Below are 20,052 nucleotides of genomic sequence, written 5' to 3' on the forward strand. Positions count from 1 at the left end.
TTTGATGCAGCTGAAGGAGACGCTGTCAGTCGGGGAAAGAAAATTATCACCTTTCATGATACATCTACAGATTGAACCAGCCCACTCCTTAACAGCTGAAAACAGGATCTCGGCAGAGGGAAAAAGCAAAGCACAGACAAGAAAATAAAAAGCACTTCAAGCGCACGATTAATCACTGTAGGAATGGAAAGAGTGAATCACTTGTTGCTGAGACAGCCAGTGGCACTCCCTGTTTCCCATGTGATGGCAATGGGGAGACATCCCATCACCTCGGGGCTCACCTAGGCGGCTCCAGGAGACGATGGGCCGGGGGTTGCCTGTCGCGATGCACTCCAGCACTGCGGTCTGATGCACCGTCAGCGTGAGGTTCTCCGGTCCAACGAGAATCATGGGGTCCTTGTAAACGGTGGAGTGGGAGCCTGCAAGGACAGAAGCATCATTAGAAGGCACCCGCGTGGCCTCGCAGCATTTGATTTTCTTCTGTTTGATGGAAACACAGAGGGCTCTGTTCATCCTCGAAGTACAAACGATGTGGCTGGTGCCATCCTCAATATATTTAGGAAATACACGAAACAAAAGGATTGCAATGCTTGTGAGGCAGCTGCATTGTCTGAATGTGTTTTAAGAGGGCATTGACATTTCTGGGGAAAACTCAGCCATCTGACAAGAGCTCTGCTGATCCCTGCATACATACAGTAGAGAGAAGGGAACTGCTTTGCTGGCTGCAGACTGTAGAGCAGTCATTCCTTGTCCTTTGCAAGTGCTGATTCACTTTGGTGTACCAGGGTGCAGGATGGGCTGCAACACATTGCCCTGAGACATGGTACAGTCACTGCTCACATGAGATCACAAATATTTAGTTGCACTACAGCAGCACCAACAGGCAGCAGCCAAGAACAAAACCCATCACCCAAGATCAGAGATTCATGGAATCTCCTGACATGGAAGGGACCCTTAAGTTCCACTGGGTCTGACTCCTGGATCTATATTAAAAACTCTGGTGCAAGGACACTGGAAGCAGCAGAGGCAAAGGATAAGAGACAGAAATCACATTTCACCAGGCAAAAGATGACCAGGGACAAAACCATTACCCTGTGTCACAGCTGAACCTCCTGTGAACCCCAGAAAGTGCCTTATTCCTGGGCTGATGCTCCCATCAACCTTCACTCCCATTTCTTCGGAAGGAAGCAAGAGAGGAATTAAAGGAGGTACTCTCAGTTCTCCATCAGCAAACAAGAACACTGACAGCCTCCTCATTAGTCTTCATGCTCCACATTTCCAACAAGAGCTGGGTTGCACTCCAGAAATGCTGAGGTCAAGCAACGTTTGAGGAATTGAAACAATCTGACAGCTGCTGCTGGCAAAAATGCTCTGTGAAAAACACCTGCAGAGAAGAATACATGGGCTGACACCCCCCAAGCAGGACAGGGCACTGGGGAGTGGGAGCAGCAGTCTGCCACAGGCAGGGATGCAGTGCAGGGCCTGATTACTATCGAAGAGTAAACCTATCTACAAGAGTTTTTCTCCAAGATTTCCTCTCTTCCTGCATTTCTTAGGGTTACCCTGTCAGAGCAGGGGCATTTCATAGTGGTCCAAAGGGCCAGCGTTGATCAGAGCAGCTGTGTGTTCATCATCCCTGCAGGAAAAAAGCTCTGAGGTTGTGTCTAAATGGGCAAAATGCAAGAAAAATCACCGTGTCGGTGTGACTTAAGAGCTGACTTTCTCATTGAATGCATTTCACTGCAAGCCATAAAATGTAGATTTTTTTGATGAGAACCAGAATGCACAATAAATTCATATGACCGGTTGGCTAACCCCAAGAGATCTGAAAAACAATACCTTCCCCCTCAGTATCTCAGAGTGCTTTTAAAACCCATGTAAATTTATTGTTCTAAAACACAATAGTAAATGTTCACGCTTAGAATAATACGATATTATCATCGTATTATATACAGATTTCAGTATTTCAAAACATTGAAAAATGAAACGAATTGTCCAAGGTCACCCAAGAATATCAGCAAACGGGAGCTGAGACCAAAGCAGAATTTATAAAATGCTCCATTTTGCCAACAACAACAAAGAAATCACACTCCTTTGATTTATACCCTGAGTCCTACATATGCAATCAAGCTTCCAGGCACAGGATCAGCTCCATGAGTTTGGTCAGATCACGACCATCTCTGGGACTGATGCTTCCACCACTACCAGCTCCCATAGGTCCCCAGAGGGGACAGTCGCCCAGCAGGGACGTGGCCAAACCCTGGCCATCAGGGAGGAGATCTCCTCCTCCAGCCAACATGCAGGGGGGAAGGAGTGACACAACAAGGGATTCTCATCCTCGATATTCAAGGCAATGTGAGGGGGATTTCTTCTGAAAGGGAAAAAGCCTCCATTGATGCTTGCGGTCTGCAGGGACTCCGCCAGCAACAATTGCAGAGGATGGGGAGGTCCCCAGCTCTGTTGGAGTGACAAGCACTTCAGCAGTGATGGCACGGGCCGTTAGATCTCGATCAAAAGGATGGCAGCAGAGAGAGATGCAGCTCATGCTGAAAAGGTGTCAGCGCCGAGAGGCAGGCAGCCCCTGGGGAGCAGCTCTGCTAAGCAGGCACTTGAAAATAATCAATCAGCAAGGCTGCAAGGCAGGGCTGTGGGCAAGAGGAAGGGATGGGCTGCGAGCAGGCTGCTTCCTCCCCTGCAGCAGCCATCCTCCTCTTTGCAAACACCCAGAGCACAAACCTGTTTCTCTGAGATTTAACCCACTGCAGTGCGTTTTCAGCAGGCTCAGAGCAGGCAAAGTGCAGTTACAGCTGCGCTGCTCACATGCAGTACCTGAAGCACAGCCCAAGCCCTTCAGCAGACACTTAAATGCTGAGCCCGTATTCATCATCTGAGTGCTTTAAAGAAAAGAAAAACCACAAACATCACATAGACAGGAAACCTGGAAAATATCCATTTGCAATGAGGGATGGTAAGATGACAACAGCTAACAGCTTTCTGTCTTACAAGAAACAATAACTCAGACCAGAAAATTAACACAAAGAACTTCAATGCGCTGATAATCTACTGTACTTTTCCCCTCCATGCAGCTACTGTTCACAAAGACCAAGAGAACAGGCAGGTAACAGGCATCAAAAAGCTCCCAGGTCTTTCAGAACCAGCTAACCTGCTTTCTTTCCCCACAAAAGCTGACATACACAGCATCACTCACTCCTCAGCTTCTCCCCATTTCACACGCACTGCTTTTTTACAGCCTGTAGGGGCTCATCTGACACTCGGTGCAGGTGTAAGCTCCTGCTGCAGGACCAGTGGCCAGGTAGCTGAAGGCAGGCCGTGTGATTTCTAAGAAGAGATACAATGGTGTCATTCACCACTGAGTCTGGGTTGTATAATTTGGCTTAATACCTTCCACTTCCTCATGCCAGCAGCAGCTACTGAAACACCAACAGAGACTTCTGAAGCTAAATGTGTTTTGAATTAAAAAGACTGGCCGGCAAAGAAATTCCTAAGCAGAAGGAGGCAATCTAAAATCAAGTTTAGAAATTGCTCCACGGAGCTCCAAGAGGTCAGCTTGAGTCCCACATGGATGGCTAATGGAAGATGGGCAGCTGGCAGGGCAGTGGAGTATGACACAGCTATGGAAACATGGTAGCGTATTTGCAACCTCCTCCTTCCCCAACTGCACTCAAGCTCATCACGACAGTTTGTGTAGCCTCATAAACAGACTGAACTTCTACACATGCAATGTGTGGACGTGAGTTGCTTTGCTTTGAATTCACAGTTCTATTGCACTGTATTTCCAGTAGCACACAAAAAAGCAGCCAGTATATGACTTGGGTCCCTTTTCTGTGGAGGGACCATAAGGCACTGTCATTCCTTCAGCTGGAGCTTTCAGAGGTGAAAAACCACTTTTCTGCCAATTGCTTCAAATCTGGATGGAGATCTAAGTCAAAACCCAGACTGGGGAGCTCAGGGTTTTTCCTTCTCATCTTCCAAAAGAAAGGTTAGCTCACTCTGGTTGCAGTGTAACGCTAACAGCCTACAGAACATAATTCCCCTATTAGATAAATAATTGATCACAGTGTGTGCTATAATTACTTCCAGGGTGGGCATGTCTCATAAGGAAATGATGGATCTTCCATATTTCCAGAAGAATTTATTTAATGTAAAGATGCTCTAACCCTTGTTTGCACTGTCCTCCCTCTCTCCAGAAACTGGCATTAATTTGAAGGCTAAGAGACAGATTTACCTGCTAGCAAATGGACTAATCCTGAACAAGGAAAGTGCTTTTGCCTGACAGAGGAATGTTTCTCAGTGCTGTCAGCCTGAAGCACTCTTAAGTGGTCCCAGTCTAGAACAGCAACAGGTAGAAAAAGAAGGAAAGGCAGCCAGGATAGCGTGCGCTGGTACTGACCTGACACAGTGAGCCTGGCCTCCCGGCTGAACTTCACATTAGCAATATTGGTGGCAACACAGTGAAAAATCCCACTGTCTTCTGCTCTTAGTCCTGTAATCTGAAGGACCCCCTTGGGAAGCAATGTGTACCTGCAGCAGGAGGAAAAGCAGAATCAGAACCTTGCAAGGCAGGACACGATGCGAAAGCAGGACATGACATCACAACAAGGGAGGAAGGCTGCATCCCTTTTTCATCTTCTGATGCAACCTTGGGAAAGGATGGCTTCTGATGGAAGGCTACAAAGTAGGCGTTTCCTGCTTACCCTGTGGAAAGCTTTGGAAGTGTGTTCTCATGTGAACACAGCTGATGCATGTTACTTCCCATCAGCTGAAGCACAGCGACCAGGGGAAGTGTGTGTTCCACACTCCCAGCTCCAGCCCCAACACAGGACTCAAACCCATGCAACCTTAAAACCTCAAATGCATGGAAAAGAGTCTTTAAAATAGATACTGTGCAGGCATATATGTAACTGTGAATATTTTGTGTATATAAAACAGATTCATTTAGAGCACGCATGCATACACACACACACACACACGTGTACATACATCACAGGTTGCTTGGCAACCGTGTGTTTAAATTGGCTGTAGGATGTCATTACACTGTGATGAGTTAATAATCCACTTCCGCCTCAAAGATGAAGAATATCTTCTTCTATAGCAGCATATGGTTAAATGCCTATAATCTGCTCCCTGTGCCACCTTCCACACGTGTGGCTCAGTGTCGGTGGCAGCCTGACAGCAATCAGTTCTACACGTCCCGAAGTTGATTGCAATCTCTCCGGGACTTTAAAATGCCCATTGTTTTGGATGAATTATACCACAAGAAGCCTTCATTTTGTTAACAATCTGCCCACAGCATTAGAAGATTCAATTCCAAAGCTATTATTCTGCCTTCAAAGCCTCCAAGTGCAAGACTCAGCATACAAATTTATATACACTTTTATACGCAGAAGTGCGCCAAGCGTGATTAATGCAGAAATTCAATTCAGTTAGAGAAACAACCCTCATCACCCAGGACCGTTGGTGTCAGAGATTAATCTACTGAGCTAACAATAAAAATCCTCCCTATAACTGTACTATTAAAAGCCTGTTCAAAATCAGGACACCAAACATAGAAAACCTGCTCCTGGGCAAGCTTCCTGCCCCATAGGAGAAGCAGTGGGATGAGTGCAGTTTGTGGTGGTCTGCCTCTTCCTCCCCAGTCTTGGAGAAAAAGAGTCCTTGTCACACCTGGATGGTGCCATAAATCTGGCTGTCCCACACTGGTAACCTCACGCTCAAAAAGGGGCAATGAGCAACATCACCTACCCTGCAACATCTCACTAGGATGTACAGGAGGTGTCAGGTCCAATTCTTCATCCTTCGCTCCTGCTGATGCTACCTTGGACCAGATGCCCTACTCTGCTACATAGTTAGTTCAGCACTTGTATGAGTGAGGAGCCTTCAGAGGAGATTAAATTTAACAAATCAACCACGTACCGGGCTAAAAAAAGCTCAGATGAAAAACACCAAGAAAAACACAACCTGACAGTTGCAGTTTTCCACTGCACGGTTGGGCCTCTTGGGTCCTTCTACTGTAAGTTCACCGTAGCACTGAAAAGGTCAGGTATTGTTCCAATGCTCGTGTTTTCTCCTGCCTCCAAAGAACCCAACCGCACGCCGCAGTAGGACTGACATTTCAAGAATAGAGGCTTTCAGGAAAAATATTTACAGCTTCCTGGTTTCGCCTATTCCCAACGCACAGCCATCAGTTGGTGATGGAGGTGTGCTGCGACCGATTGTCTCCCATCGCCGGTCATGGAGACCTCAAGCTGCAGCTGGGAACACTGGTGCAGAGCACGCACTTCCTGCCACCTGTTGGGATTTAGGGATGTTTCCGACACGAATGGAGCAGCCTGGCAAACACAGGAAGTGAGGACGTGCCGTCCCAGGTCTAGCATGGGGGAAGGGGAGAGGTTGGCGTTTCTCTGCTGGAAGATTGCAGGGGAAACAGCAGCACTGTGGGATGCTCTGCAGAGCTTCCCTGCTGCCACCCACAAAATGCCGTGGTGTAATTCAGTGCTCGTAGAGGCTCAGGAGACACCTGTAAGACCAGAAATCACAATTCTAGCTTGGAAAGAGTTGCACAAAATGGGGCCACAGAGTGATGAGGGATACCAGAGTTGCTCTGAGCTCTGCCAGGACTGTTGGTGGGCTCTCCATGCTGAAACATCAGCCTGGAGGAGGGCTGCCTCCCCTCAGGGGAGGGCAATGTAAGCCTATGCCCCAGAAAAATCAGCTAAAAGGGTTTAACTAGCTCTCCTGTAGCACAGAATCACAGAATCATTCGAGCTGGAAGGGGCCTTTAAAGGTCCTCTAGCCCAACTCCCCTGCAAAGAACAGAGACACCTACAGCATGAGCTATTTCTGGACAGTCTTTAGCCAGAAGGTGCCCAGACAACTCAAAACATGAACTGAAAGAGTCTTCCATTGCAGAAATAGTAGATAAGAGTCTCAGCCCGCATCAGTCATGCCGTAGTACAACTCTGTCACCTGTTTCCATCCGTGGATAGAACAGTGTTACGTGGCTTGGACGTGCCCTACCTTTCATTGTCCGTATTGACTGGCATGCGGTTCTTCTGCCAGAGGATGACGGGCTCAGGGAGACCATGGATCTGGCACTGGAACCTTGCAACACCCCCTTCCTCCACCACTGCGTTCTGAGGGTGGATATGGAAGTCAGACATGGCTGGAAGACACAAAGAGAGACAAAAACCATAGAATCACAAAATAGCTTGGGTTAGAATGGACCTTAAAGACCATCTAGTTCCAATCCCTGCCATGGACTGCTTGCCCCCCCACCAGATCAGGCTGCCCAGCGCCCCATCCAACCTGGCCTAGTGCATCTCCAGGGATGGAGCATCCACAGCTTCTCTGGGCAGCAGTGCCAGGGCCTCAAAAATATTCATGTGTGAAAAGAGATCCATGACCAACAGCTGCACATCACCTACAAATATCTCAATTTCCTACAGCTGGCAAACTGCATCGTCCTGTGTCCACTGTGGCAGAAGAGCAGGCTGCTTGAAGCCTATTCTCCTGCCAACTCTTGCTGTACACCTGCACACCGACCCAATGACTCGTTGCACCTTCTACCTTCCAGCATCCCCAGACTGCAGAGCAACAGGTTTCAGGCAACACAGAACAGGCTGCCAGGAGCTCAGCAGCCCCGCTCACCAACGTTGTTGATGTCAAGACCACCCCACAGTGAATGACAGACCCCAGCATGCCCACACAGGGTGCAATGCAGACTTGCCCACTGCAGCACAGCCACAGCTGTAACCATTGTGCAGAAAGACGCTGGCGTGCTGTTAGAGCTACATAAATAATACAGTAATTATTACTATTAATTAATTGGAAGGTGCTGCCTGTTGACTCCGCAATAAACATATTCAAGGCTAATAAACATCCCAGTGGTTATTTAGCTCGTGATTCATTGACAGTGCTGCATCTGCAGGAAGATTGCTCACATTATCATATCAAATAAACTCAGAGAGAGCCCCTGCTCCACCACCCCAGCCCCATCACAACAGCCAGAAAGCCCCGTCCCCGTTACATGTGTCAGGCGTAATGAATGTACCTCTGCTAAGGAACAAGCTGCCCATGTGTCAGGGCAGCTTAATCATTCATCTGCAAACTCCAGTTGGGCTCAGGCAGATGGGAGGTGGCCATTAGCAATCATACATTAAATATGTGTTGCATTAACCCGCCCTGCTCCCCGACCCACGGCTCGCAGCAGATTTGTTAAGAGGATTGCAACGATGCACAGCAAAACCTCGACCTGACTGTGGGGTTGGGAGGGGGTTTTCAGCCATACAGGGGTGGGTTGGGGCCCCCAGCCCCACGTCAGGCTGCGCACATCAACACAAGGCAAAAGACCAGGCACTGATTATTTCCCTTTCCCAAGATGAAAGCTAATGCAAATAGCCCCTCTGGTACAAGGCAGAGCCCAATGCTCAAACGGTAATTTACCCAGTTCCTACAGGTTCAGCCTGGAAATGAGATTGCTTGTGTCCCAGAGCACCCAGCCACGTGGGGAGGAGTCCAAAGGCAGCAGGGGGGTCTTGCACAGCAGCCTCCAACCCAGGCAACGCCTTTCCAAAGTGAAACAAATGGGAATCCTCAAGGCAGGAGAGCTCAGGTTGGGGTGAGCATCTCACAACCAAAGCTGATGAACCCTCACTGAGAAATGAGTCCAATAATTAAAGAGAATGACACAAAGCTTGTTAATAAAGAAAAAAAAAAAAAAAGCACGGATTCAGATGCCTGCAGGAAAATTGCTAACAAATGTACAGATGCTCAGCACTGAGGTTTTTCAGTGGTTGACAGGGTTGATAAGAAGAAGGAGGTGTGAATGAGAACAGCCCCAGCACAGACATCGCTCTGCTGGCTGTAGAATTCACTGTCGTTCCTTTATTTCAATAATATCACCTCTTATAGGTAAAACTGCAGCAATAACCTCCGCTCTTAAAGACACCAGTATTAATATTTATCATGAATAAAACATGGAAAGTTATAAATAATTCAGTTATGAGGATGTTAAGTAAAATATTACTTTTCAACGACCCTATAATGTGGCTTTGAAGCACGGTTTTATGTTAAATGCCTAGGAAACACTGTGACCCTTGCCAAGACCAGCTGGTTTGCAGAAGATGCATTAAAAATTCATTCACCGAGCTACAAAATGCTATTTTTAACACAGGTTTACGAGTTTATTTACAGTTGAAGAGACAAAGGCTTTTGTAGCATCTCCTGTAAAACAGCAACCAAACTTAAGTGCAAGTGGCTGCCTGGATGCTGCTTGCAGCCAGAAATAAATCTCAAGGTAAGCGGAGAGGAGCAGAACAGGAGCACAGCTGCTTTGCTGGGCATTGCTCAGAGGGCCTCCATCTCTGCTGAGCCACCCAAGAACTTTACATATGTCCCAGGTGACTGTAAAGAAACTCCTGCAGTGAAGTGCTTGCTCATGGTTGTCACTTGTCCTTCAGCAGACTCCTGCTGCCAGCAGACAGAGAGAGGAGCTGCATGGCAGCCCGGTGGGGTTGGCCAGCAGCCAGGGAGCTGCATCTCATTTCTATGCTAATGGCCATCATCATTTAAAAAGCAAATACATGAGATCACAATATTCCCTCCTAATATAAGCCCCTAAGCAGGGAGGCACCTGGAATCCAGCAGCCCGTGTTACCCATTGCTTTCCCACAGTCTCCACCATCCGGGTACCAATGGAGGAACTGGTGCTGCCCGCAGCCCTCTGTAGTGTCATCAGGCATCCCATTGATCTGCTCTCTTCCACCTCTCTGTGGAGCACAGTTCCATGCACAGTGACCACAGGGTACCCAGCAAACAACGAAGCCAGACCTGAATCCTGTACACAGCCCCTACTCCACACTGATGCTGCACGCCATGGTATCTCAGTGCTTTTGCTCACATCACTCCTGGACTTCAGCCATGGTGCACAGAGACTGACACAAAGCAGGAAGATAAAAAAAACATACCACAGAGTAAGGCTTGCAGAAGATGGGGAAACACAGAATCACAGAATAGAATCATAGAATCACGAAGGCTGGAGAAGACCATGAAGATCACCCAGTCAAACCATCACCATCACAACCACCAAACCATGTTCCTCCGTGCCAATGGCTTTAACAGCCCATCCATGCCCTCATGTGGGTGCACCTTCCCACGTGGGACAGATGCCAGCTGGGAAGTCTAAGGTTTGAGGCAAAGGAGTTACTCTTCCTGTCTTTTCACCTCAGAGGACCTCTGTTAAAATGGGGTTGGTTCCCAAAGAGGAGCCCTCATCCCAGTGCACGTCCTACAGACACCGCTCCAAAGTCACAGCGTCACGCAGGTGAGCAACAGCTCTCATCCTCATCCATATTCACAGGGGATTTGTTCTGGCAAACAAGCGTGCTGGGGCTCCTCTAATCAAAGAACAAACACACTCCCAGCCTATCAGCTCCCGTGGAAAGGCCAATGGAATAAAACTGAAAATAGCTATCAAATGAAATTTCCTTGACTCCATGAAAAACTAAATTGAAACCATTAGTGGCCAATCCTTTTTTGCTCAGCACAGCATTACTGCTAAGCCAGAGATTGACCTAGATTTGATATAGAAAAAGAAAACATTAACTTGGTATGTCAAAGTAAATCCCAGGCCTGCTAGAATCATTAAAACGCAAACATTATTATCAGCTGCAGACACAAGGGTAGGAAGAAAACTCACGAGGTTCAGTGCCAAGCACGGTGTTAGGAGAGTACTGGGAAGCCCACCTAGACCTGGAGTTGCAATGCCTGTTACTTCTAAATTACTTGTGGGAAGCAAATACCCAGGGCTGCGATACAGGGGAGATGCTGAGCATCCCAAACCAAGGCTAGAGAGCCCACAAATTGCAACCCAAGGGAAAGACCTTTTCTCCACATTTCTGCCACCAACCTGGTAAATTCAAGCCTCTTCAAATGGAAGCACGTGGCTAAAATTTTCTCAAAATTAATCCAATGCATGGAAGGAGGGAGTAGGTGAGTTTCCAGCTGCTCCTGATGAGGAAGGCAGGCTTCGTTAGCTCCATTACAGCTGACAAATACAAATCCTGAGAGGAACATGCTGAGAACAAGTCACAGGCAGGCACAGTTTTATCCTGGTGCTGGTAAGGCTGCTGATTTTCATACTAATATTTCCAACTTCCTAATTAAACTGAATTCCCCTTTGGGCCAGCAGAAGTCAGGGTTGTTTTTAAAACACAACAGCCCACTATGCCAGTTCAACACAGTCCTGAACTGCTCTCAGATCAGGCTCACAGCTGCAGCAAAACCAACCCTTGGTATCCCTGAGGCTCATTAAATACCCATCCTGATTAGCACCACAACAAAGCACCTGCCTCAAATCACAGACTCATTAAGGTTGGAAAAGACCTCTCAGATCCCCAAGCCCAACCCATGCCCACTGACCATGTCCCCAACTACCACATCTCATGGTTCCTGGACACCTCCAGGGATGGTGATTCCACCACCTCCTTTTCCAATGCAAGTGGAGAGAGAAGAGCTTCTTCCACCTTCTTCCAGCCTAAGTCACCTCCCACTGCCAGACTGCTTCACCCAATCTTTAAGACAAGACGCTGCATCTTCCTTACCTATGTGTTTTAAATAAAAGATGCATTTATGTACAAAAAAAGCTGACACCACCTCAGCCCGGTGGCTGCTCCAGCTGCAGAGCTGCGTGTCTAATGATGCCATTGTGCGAGGCCGGCGCCCAGTGCTGAGCATGAGCTGCTTTGTGCATAGCGAAGCGTGAACGGCAGCACCGCCCATTTGGCTGTTTAATTCTCCAGGAGGAGCGGTGGCTTTCCAGGGAAGAAAAATCGCCTTTCTCTAGGCTTTGGAAAGGGAAAGAAATCTTAAAGAGCAGCCGCGCTGCTCCCAGCACAGGGAAAATCCCCTCTGTCCGCTAATCAGAGCACTGAAATCCCCAATCTCTCTTGTCCGTGCTGGGCCTCAGATCCCAAAAGAAAACAGGCAGCAAGACTCGGGAGTCAAAGAAGACATTTTGGAGTTTAGCTCACGGAAGAGAACCCAAAACGCGTGGGGATAGGAAAGAAGGGGAAGCCCATCCCGCTCTCTGTGCCGGGCAGATGGAAGGAGGGTCACACAGTTTGCTCACAGCCTCTGCACCAAACTCCTCTCTGCCTGTTGCTGTCCTTTCCTCCCCAAGCTGGCGCAGGCTCTCTGCCCCCCCTGCATTTTGTGTGCTCCTGTTTGCTGCTTTCACACGCTGTCTGTCGGCCTCAAGCAGAGCTGAGTGCAATAATTTAAACGAGGTTGGGCGGGTCTCCCACTGTCACACTTCTCTGGCTGAGGGACAAAGTTCCCACCTGGCTTTTCTTCCCTGCCTTAAACCCCTGGGACAGGGAGAACAGAGTTAATGCCTAGCAGCAGCTGCCCACAAGAGGCAACATGCAACAGATATTTTTGCAAGAGGGAAAAAACCTATCTGTCACTTTGCGCAGCTCCAGTCCATAGAAGGCAAGTTGCTGTAGATGCAATTCCATTCAGATGCATCTCAATTGCACTGAGATGGTAAATCTCTGCTGAGCACCGACCAAAGGAGGAGTGAGGCTTTGGTAATGTCTGCAAGCCCAGTGCCACCCTTTGGATTGCACATGGAGCATCCTTGATGCCCAGTGCCCATGGTGCCATTGCAAAGCTCCCTCTGAAGCCCAACAAGCAGCCAAGGCTCTGTGCATCCTCTAACCTCTCCTACAACCCACCTACCTTGTTATGGAGTAGATGGGCACGAAGTGACACCCACGATCACAGCCCAAACCCAAGGTCCATCCTACCAAGAGGCAGCGTTATAAATTACTCCAAAAGATGCATCTGGGCAATCTCAGGGACCAAATGCCTCCTTCCCTCTCCAGCACATCCCACCACGTGCAGCCCACATGGCCACGTGCCTTGTCATTGCGCAGGGGAATCAAGTAATAATCAGTGCCTTCAGCACTCTAAAATTGGTTTCAGGGAGAGAAGTTTCTGGAGGGGAGAGACTGTGAGAGACCTTTATCATGCAGTGCTATTGCAGTAATTTTTCAAGACGAAATTGCTCTCTGGCTCGTGACAGCATTTAGTGTATCCTGAGGCGACCATTTGTGAAGCCAAACCTGTGGTCCTGCTGCCCTGCTGCTGGAGGGAGGGGGGAGTATTAAATGTCATAAACAACTCTTAATTTGCTCAGGCGGGCTGCATATGGGGCCGGTGATTCTGCAGTTCAGGAGGAGGTTATCTGTCAGCATCACAGCATGCCGGCACCAAGGGTGATGGCGGTGATGAACCACAAAGGGCTCCTGTGTTTCTGTAAGGGGATTTCTCAAGAACGGCAAACCCCAGCACTGCAGGAGGCTCCTGCACCCCAAGTAGGTCCAGCATTGCAGGATGCCTCCTGTTGCACCCACAGCTCACTATGCTCTGTGCTACTCCAACATCTCACCGCCTCCCAGGCTTTTTCCAAAGCACATTTTTGCTCTTTGCAAAATACCTATGTGTCATCCCACTGAAATACCAAGGAGATGGAGGGCACGTTGCCCCACAGCCTGCAGGAGGCTGCAGGAAGCAACACGTGGCAGCCCTGCCAGCTTCCATCGTGGTTTTCCCACTCCGACGCAGACGAATTACATGGTTACCACTGTAATTTGTTGCATGATCGTGTTTTTCAGCCCGCTCCCAAATGTTGATGGGGATGGTACAAGAGGAAGCTCCTGCACAGCCATTTTTGGCTGTGGAGCATCTTGTTTGAAGCCAAGTGCTCCTGACAGCAAGCACAGACAAGCAGCCCAGAGAGGCTGTGAGCCATCCCACCATTGCACATTAGAGCAGAACAGTGCCAGGTGCTCTCCTGCCCCATTGCAATACCTCTGTTGGTTTGTCCCCACTCAGAGCTCCTGGCTGGGTTGCACACATAGCACTGCAAACCCTACAGCCGTGCCCATCTTTTTGGGCTTATAATCATTTCAGTAGCTCCAGGGGATACAGTGGAATTCAGAAAGGTGAAGGACAGGAAGCATCCCATCAGCGCTGCCCAAGGAAATGCCATTGGCCCCACTCGCAGACTGGGAGCCGGCCTGATTTACAGGCTAATGAATTTTAAATGAGATGCATTTCTTAATTTTTTGTTGTCAGCCCCCATTTTTCTGCTAGCCATCATTCCAATAATAGCTTTAAATTTTCAGCATCTGTTTTTACCAGCTCTCTTGTAATTAGTTTACTAATGTATTTCAGCGCGCCTTTGTTATTTTCAGAGAATTGCCTCATTCCCAGCTATCAGAGATAGCACACTTCAGTCTATAAGGAGTTTGGCCTTTGTTCCCTCCTGGTTATTCACAGGGGGGAAGATGGCTCGGTGAATGACAAGCCTTTCTATCACCGCACATTCTCCATTTAATGTCTTTATACCGGCTCATTAATTACCACAGAAAACTCCTTTCCGAATGGAACCTGTGATTTATAGGAGACTTGGGCAAGGTGCCATTTTTATCAGGCCGACAGCAACCAGCCCCGGCGCCGTTAATTCACTCTGCATTTCCCCTCCCGCTGCAGGGTCGGAGGGACTTCTACACAACACGGGCTGCTCTTGGCTGCAGGACCCCCAGACGTGCCAGGCTTGCAAACCTCAGGGTCAGACCAAGGAGAAGAGCTGCAAAAAGACATGGGACAAAGCTTCTGCAGAGCTAACCCAGGTTGGGAGCAGATCCCTTCCTTCCAAAGGGAGCAACCTGAACAGCAGTCTCTCTGTCCAAGAAAAATGAGCTGTAAATCCCTCCATACACTGCTTCTTTCACCACTCCCATACACTGCGTTGAGCAGAACAAATGTCCTCTTTTTTTTTTTTTATATAAGTAATGAAGTGGAGGTAGGAATGGCACACATGTTGACTAAAGAAGTGATTCAAGGTGGAAAATTAATCGCCTCGGATGTATTTCCGTGGCTGGATGCAGAGGAGCCACCTCACAGCACTGCACAGGATTATTCAGCATCCTCTGTGCAGAGGAGGGACCAGGGGCCAAAGGACCAAACGCAGACGCAGAGCAAAAGGCACAGAGTTAGCATCACAAAGCACTGCCCTAACACTCCTTTCCACTCATTTTAACAGCCGATTTCTCTTGAGGGTACGATTTTCCAACACGTTCTCCTCCCATCCCTGGTGGCAAGCAATGCAATTGCGTTACGGCGCTACCCGATCCAGACTGAAGGTGATAATGATGAAGATTTAGAAAGGATCGAGCTGCTGTGATATCGAGAAAATACAACTTCCTCCACGGTTTGCTTTCCCTCCAAGCAGCGGCGAAGCCGTCAGCTGTCATCTCTTCCCTGTGGCTGCGTTACTTACATAAATTCCTGTTCGCTCCTTGGCAATAGCAACAGCTTCCTATTTTTCTGGCAGCCATCCAGGGAAATTCAAGCTGAATTACAGCCATTCTTCAGAAAATAGGCCAAATCCACGAAAGCGGGACACATGACCGCGTACGTAGAGCTTGTTCCTTTTTATTTTTTTTCTTTCTATTTATTCGCAGCGAGGAGCCCCGGCGGCTGAAAATAGCTTATCTCTGGAAGTTCCCTTTTCCGTTCGCGGCTGCCGCTCCTGGCTGTTAGCCAGACCATTACCACCTCAAAGAGAAAGTTCATAGCCGAGGCACGTCGGCCACGCTGTGCAGTGGGTGTGTTTTGATGTTGGCCGTGATTTCTCTCGGCGAGATGGGGATTGCGTTTCTGCACAAGTGCCAACGCCTGTTAGCTCCTTTCTGCTCCTCCACCGGGACGGCTGCGACCCGCGGGGCTGAACCCGTTGCAAAGCAGGGCTTGTAGTATGTCTGCATATATGTGCGTGTGTGTCACAGCCCTGCGGACAACAGGAGCTAGGCTCTGAGACCAGGTGAAGTACAAGTGAAGTAATGGGATCCCTTCTGACACTCCAGGGTGTCTCTGAGAGCTGTGGCTTACCTTTGTGGGGTCCACAAGGAGCAGCCGCTCCATCCCACAGCAGTTCTGTGCCTGAAACGAGTCCCTGTCTCCTCCACCTGCACCACGAAACGTCCTAAATATGGTTGGGAAACGTGTCCCTGCCCAGATGCACACAGAAACACAAGCGAGGAACAGGACAATGATGTGGAGGATGGTAATGCTGAGCATGAAACTGATGGCAGCTCTCAAAGAGGAGTCAGCACCAGCAGATCCCACCTTTGTCCTCCTTGCTATCATTGGACCATCACCAAACTCACTGACACGTTCCAGAAAACACAGTTCTCCGAAGACTGTTGGCATCTGATTGGCAGGAAGCAGGGCTGCTCAGCTCCAAAACTCTTCATCAAATTAAACTCACCAGATGTATCAAATCAAACTCTTCACATTTCAGGACTCCCCAGAAAGAAATGGATCGAGGAGGCACTGCTCCCACCACCCTGCTGCACTGCTCCTGGCTCTCATCGCCTCCGAAATCATCATCATCACCACAATGCCCCAATATCACATCAAAGCAGAACCACAGCAAAGGTCAGAAATAGGGGATGCACAAATCCACTGCGAGTGCTGAGGTTTCCATAGGTACTCACACCATGGAGTGCTGTGGCTTTCCTGTCCATCACACGGCATACAACTGCAGGGAGGGAGGGCCAGCAGCTGGCAGGGCTGCATGAAGGGACTCTATCAATTTGCTGCAGGAGGAGAGATGGGAAGACCATGCACTATTTCTTACTGTGGAACTTGCAAATATTTTACCCAAATCTGTTTGAGGAAGCAGAAACACATGAAGAAACACGAGCATCCCTCCAGAAATACACCACCACTTGCCAGCCTTGCTTCTCAACATCTCCTTTGCAGCAAAATTCAGTGTCATGAACAACAGACAAGAGGAGATGCTCAATGCCCAGCCCAGAGGAGGATTCAGCTCCTGCCAAAGGAAAGGCAGCAAGCACAGAAGAAAGACTGAACATGATGATCTTAGTTGGACTACACAATTGTAGTGGTCTTTTCCAACCTCAATGGTCCTATGATGCTATGAAAGCAGCCAAGAGATCCCAGTCTGTACACCAAAGAAACGACACTCAAGCACCTAAGCTCCCTGTCCTCATGAGATTCCATTTTAGTTAAGGCGTGTCAAAGATTTGGGATGTGCAGGTGGGATGCTAAGTAACAACACTGACAAAGCAATTTGGGTTCCGGAGAGCAGGCAGGGGTGAAACACTGAGCCTGGCCAGTGGGGCTGCAGGGAGCATTATCACTGACTATGAGCTCCGAGCTGAGCTTTAAGCTTTGCAGCACACGGGGGAAATCAGAGCCAAAGCCCTCTCAGTTTGCTCCTGTGGGAGCTGAGCACTCCCCACGCCTGGCTATCAGTCCTATCCCTTCTGAAACCTTCATCTTTATTGGAAAAAATGCTCACACCTCAACTTCTGCTGTTACCCAGAGATGGAGAGCCAGTAACAGATGTGTGATTGAGGCACAGACTGCCAGAGTGCTGAAAAACTGCTGGGACACCTGAAATAAACAGGATGGCGATTAAGTGCATCTTAACAAAACCTCATGGCACATAATGGCTCCCTGGGAGACTGATGGTGACATCCGAACAACTTGTTTATGTGACCAGATTGTCCAATAAGGGGTTTTGTGCATGCACAGGGCAGCACATCCTGCATGCAAGTTCAGGTGGGGAATAAAAGATAGGAAGCAGGAAAACCAGTAAGGTGCCGGCCTGGGACAAGGCACAGGAATTTGCATGGAAAACATCAGTAGCAACTTCACAGCCCTCCCAGCCACGAAATGAAACAAATAAATAGAGAGCTCCAGGAACTAGCTGTGATGGTGACAGCGCTGAAAGAAAATGAAAGCAGAAGGGGGAAAAAATAAATAAATCCAGCCAGGCTGGCTTTTGTGTCACCGCACAATGGGGCACGTCAGCCCCGGAGCCTCCGCAAGCCATCACCCGCCATCTGGCACTGGGCTGGGCTGCTAATGGGGGGCCCCGGCCCCCAGCTGACTCGCAGAGCCACGGGGGAAATCAAGCTGACGAGCTACCCGCATTAAGCCATCTAAATGAAGGCAGATGCGCGGCCGCTCGCGAGAAACTTGGCTGGTGAGCTGCTTGGATGGTGTGAGATCGTTGCAGCATGCCCTGGAGCATGCACAGCACCGGGGCTGCAGCAAGGTCAGGGTGTGTGCAAGTCATCCCTGCCTGTTTGTAAGATGAGCTGTGTGCAAAGGGATCCCTTCTTACCGCTCCCAGCTTGGTGCAGAGATGCAGGATGGTCTCCACATGCAGATGTCAGGATGCAGCAGCCCAGCTGAGCACTGTCTGTTCAATGCACTGTTCTCAAAAGCAGCCTCCAAATGCTGTTCTTCTAACACTTCATTAGAACAGATCTGCCAGGAGACTGCTGTGCAAGGGATGCATGCGGAGAAGGGGATGAAGGTACTGATATCAGCACTCAGTGCCAGGCTCACCATCCTGCAGAGATGGAGGGCAGCACCTCTGCCCCCTGAGCCAACCCCATTGGTTTTGGCAGGGTCATCGCCACAGAGGAGCACTCCTCTCATTTCCCCAAGCGCTGTGGTACTGAATAAGGATCCCAGAGCCTGGCACTGGATCACAATAAGAAATTCAGCACTGTTCTGGTAAGGCAAAAGGTTGGCTGAGTGCCTCATGGTCCACACAAGGTCCAACTCCTGCACAAGATCAGAACAAGCCACTGGGGAATAAGGATGCACAGCACTTCCTACACAGGGAATTACAAACTGGGGAGCACATCTTCATCCCATGGAGCATGCACTGCTCTGAACAAAGCTTAGATGCCAACATTTCAGCATTGCTATGTGGACTCAAAGAACCTCTCAGGGGGCAGCAGCACCTCACAACAAGCAGGTATTTGGGATCTATCACAGCTGCTGACAGCTGAGCTCCTACTCACAGCACCGAGGCTAAACCCAGAGCATTTCACCAGGCAGCAGCCTGAGTGATTGTGGTCCTGCTCTGCAGAGCTGCTATCAATCGCAGGGAGGCAGAAACACCCATATTTTACCTAATGAGGAGGGTGGTAGCATATGGTAAGCGTGGGTTACACTTGGCCCCAGGAGCAACACTGCAGCTCCTGCACAGCTCACACTATCCCACATCACATTCCAGGCCTGCAATGTCCCACCAGAAGAGAAGCAGAGTTTTTGCTGGGGTGGGAAATGGGAGAAAACCCCTCCATGCAATTAATTTGCCTCCAAATGGAAGGTCGTTGAAATAATCTGTTGGTAAACACAAAACACTACTGGGATAACAGCTGAGCAGAGGCTCACATTAAACAAGCATCTCCAGATGAAAATATCACTCATCTAAAAGGCATCACCATTCATTCATGCTCAATAAAACACAAAATGGTTACAGATAGAACTGATGGAAAATGAGAGCGAGAAATGAAAGTAAAGGTAAACCTGCCAGGCAGAAAACGGCATAGGAAAGGAAAAACAGAACTGTGAAGAGGCTGACTCAGCAGCCTGCTTTAGGAGAATATTCAAAAGCGGGTTTTAATATCCAACAGAACTTTCCTTCTGGCTGATGGAAGCACAGGAAGGGACTAACAGCCCCAGCACACCCTACAAAAATACGATTTTAGCAGTGTTGCTTTACTCAGTCCTGCTGCTTTTAAGGACGTTAATGGTTCACGTCCATCCCTCTGTGCCTTACACCTGAGCATCTCTTCTACCTGCCAGGCAACAGCTTCACCCACAGCTGAGCTTCTCCAGCTCACACGTTTCACAGCTGTGACACTGCTGCAAAGGGCCAAGCTTGAAGGATGACAGGAGCCAGCAAGGGACTGCCCAGCCAGGACCGTCCCCTCTGAGCTCCTCCAGCCAGTGCTGCTCCCTCTCAACTGCTTGTAGATGATTTCCCCATCTAATAAAGAAGCAAAACATTATCTGCCATTTCTTCTCTTATTTCCCAAGGAACAGTAAGGCTGGAAACATCTTTTTGTCTTGCTAATAAAACCTTTACAACCTTCTTCCCTGACAGCCCCTGAGCAATAGCACTTCTCA

The 20,052-nt window shown here is 48.8% G+C and overlaps 1 protein-coding gene across 4 annotated transcripts in view; it reads right to left on the minus strand.

The window, feature by feature from the left end:
* Window positions 1-20,052, minus strand: part of IGDCC3 (immunoglobulin superfamily DCC subclass member 3) — an 83,242-nt gene that overhangs the window by 27,608 nt on the left and 35,582 nt on the right. The window contains exons 1-5 of one of the 4 annotated variants that reach the window (XM_090149164.1): window positions 10,243-10,368; window positions 9,850-9,953; window positions 7,039-7,183; window positions 4,412-4,542; window positions 282-419 (exon numbers count right to left, since the gene is read on the minus strand). In XM_090149164.1, the coding sequence (XP_090005290.1) occupies window positions 282-419; window positions 4,412-4,542; window positions 7,039-7,181 (412 nt within the window). In that variant the 5' untranslated portion in view covers window positions 7,182-7,183; window positions 9,850-9,953; window positions 10,243-10,368. Of the gene's footprint in view, window positions 1-281; window positions 420-4,411; window positions 4,543-7,038; window positions 7,184-9,849; window positions 9,954-10,242; window positions 10,369-10,717; window positions 10,872-10,927; window positions 11,284-20,052 lie in introns of those variants that run through there. The other 3 variants (XM_090149162.1, XM_090149163.1, XM_031587835.2) reach the window with 3 other exon arrangements.

The sequence above is a fragment of the Phasianus colchicus genome, chromosome 12, assembly GCF_987193195.1.
Source record: "Phasianus colchicus chromosome 12, bPhaCol1.hap1.1, whole genome shotgun sequence".
Classification (NCBI taxonomy): Eukaryota; Metazoa; Chordata; class Aves; order Galliformes; family Phasianidae; genus Phasianus; species Phasianus colchicus.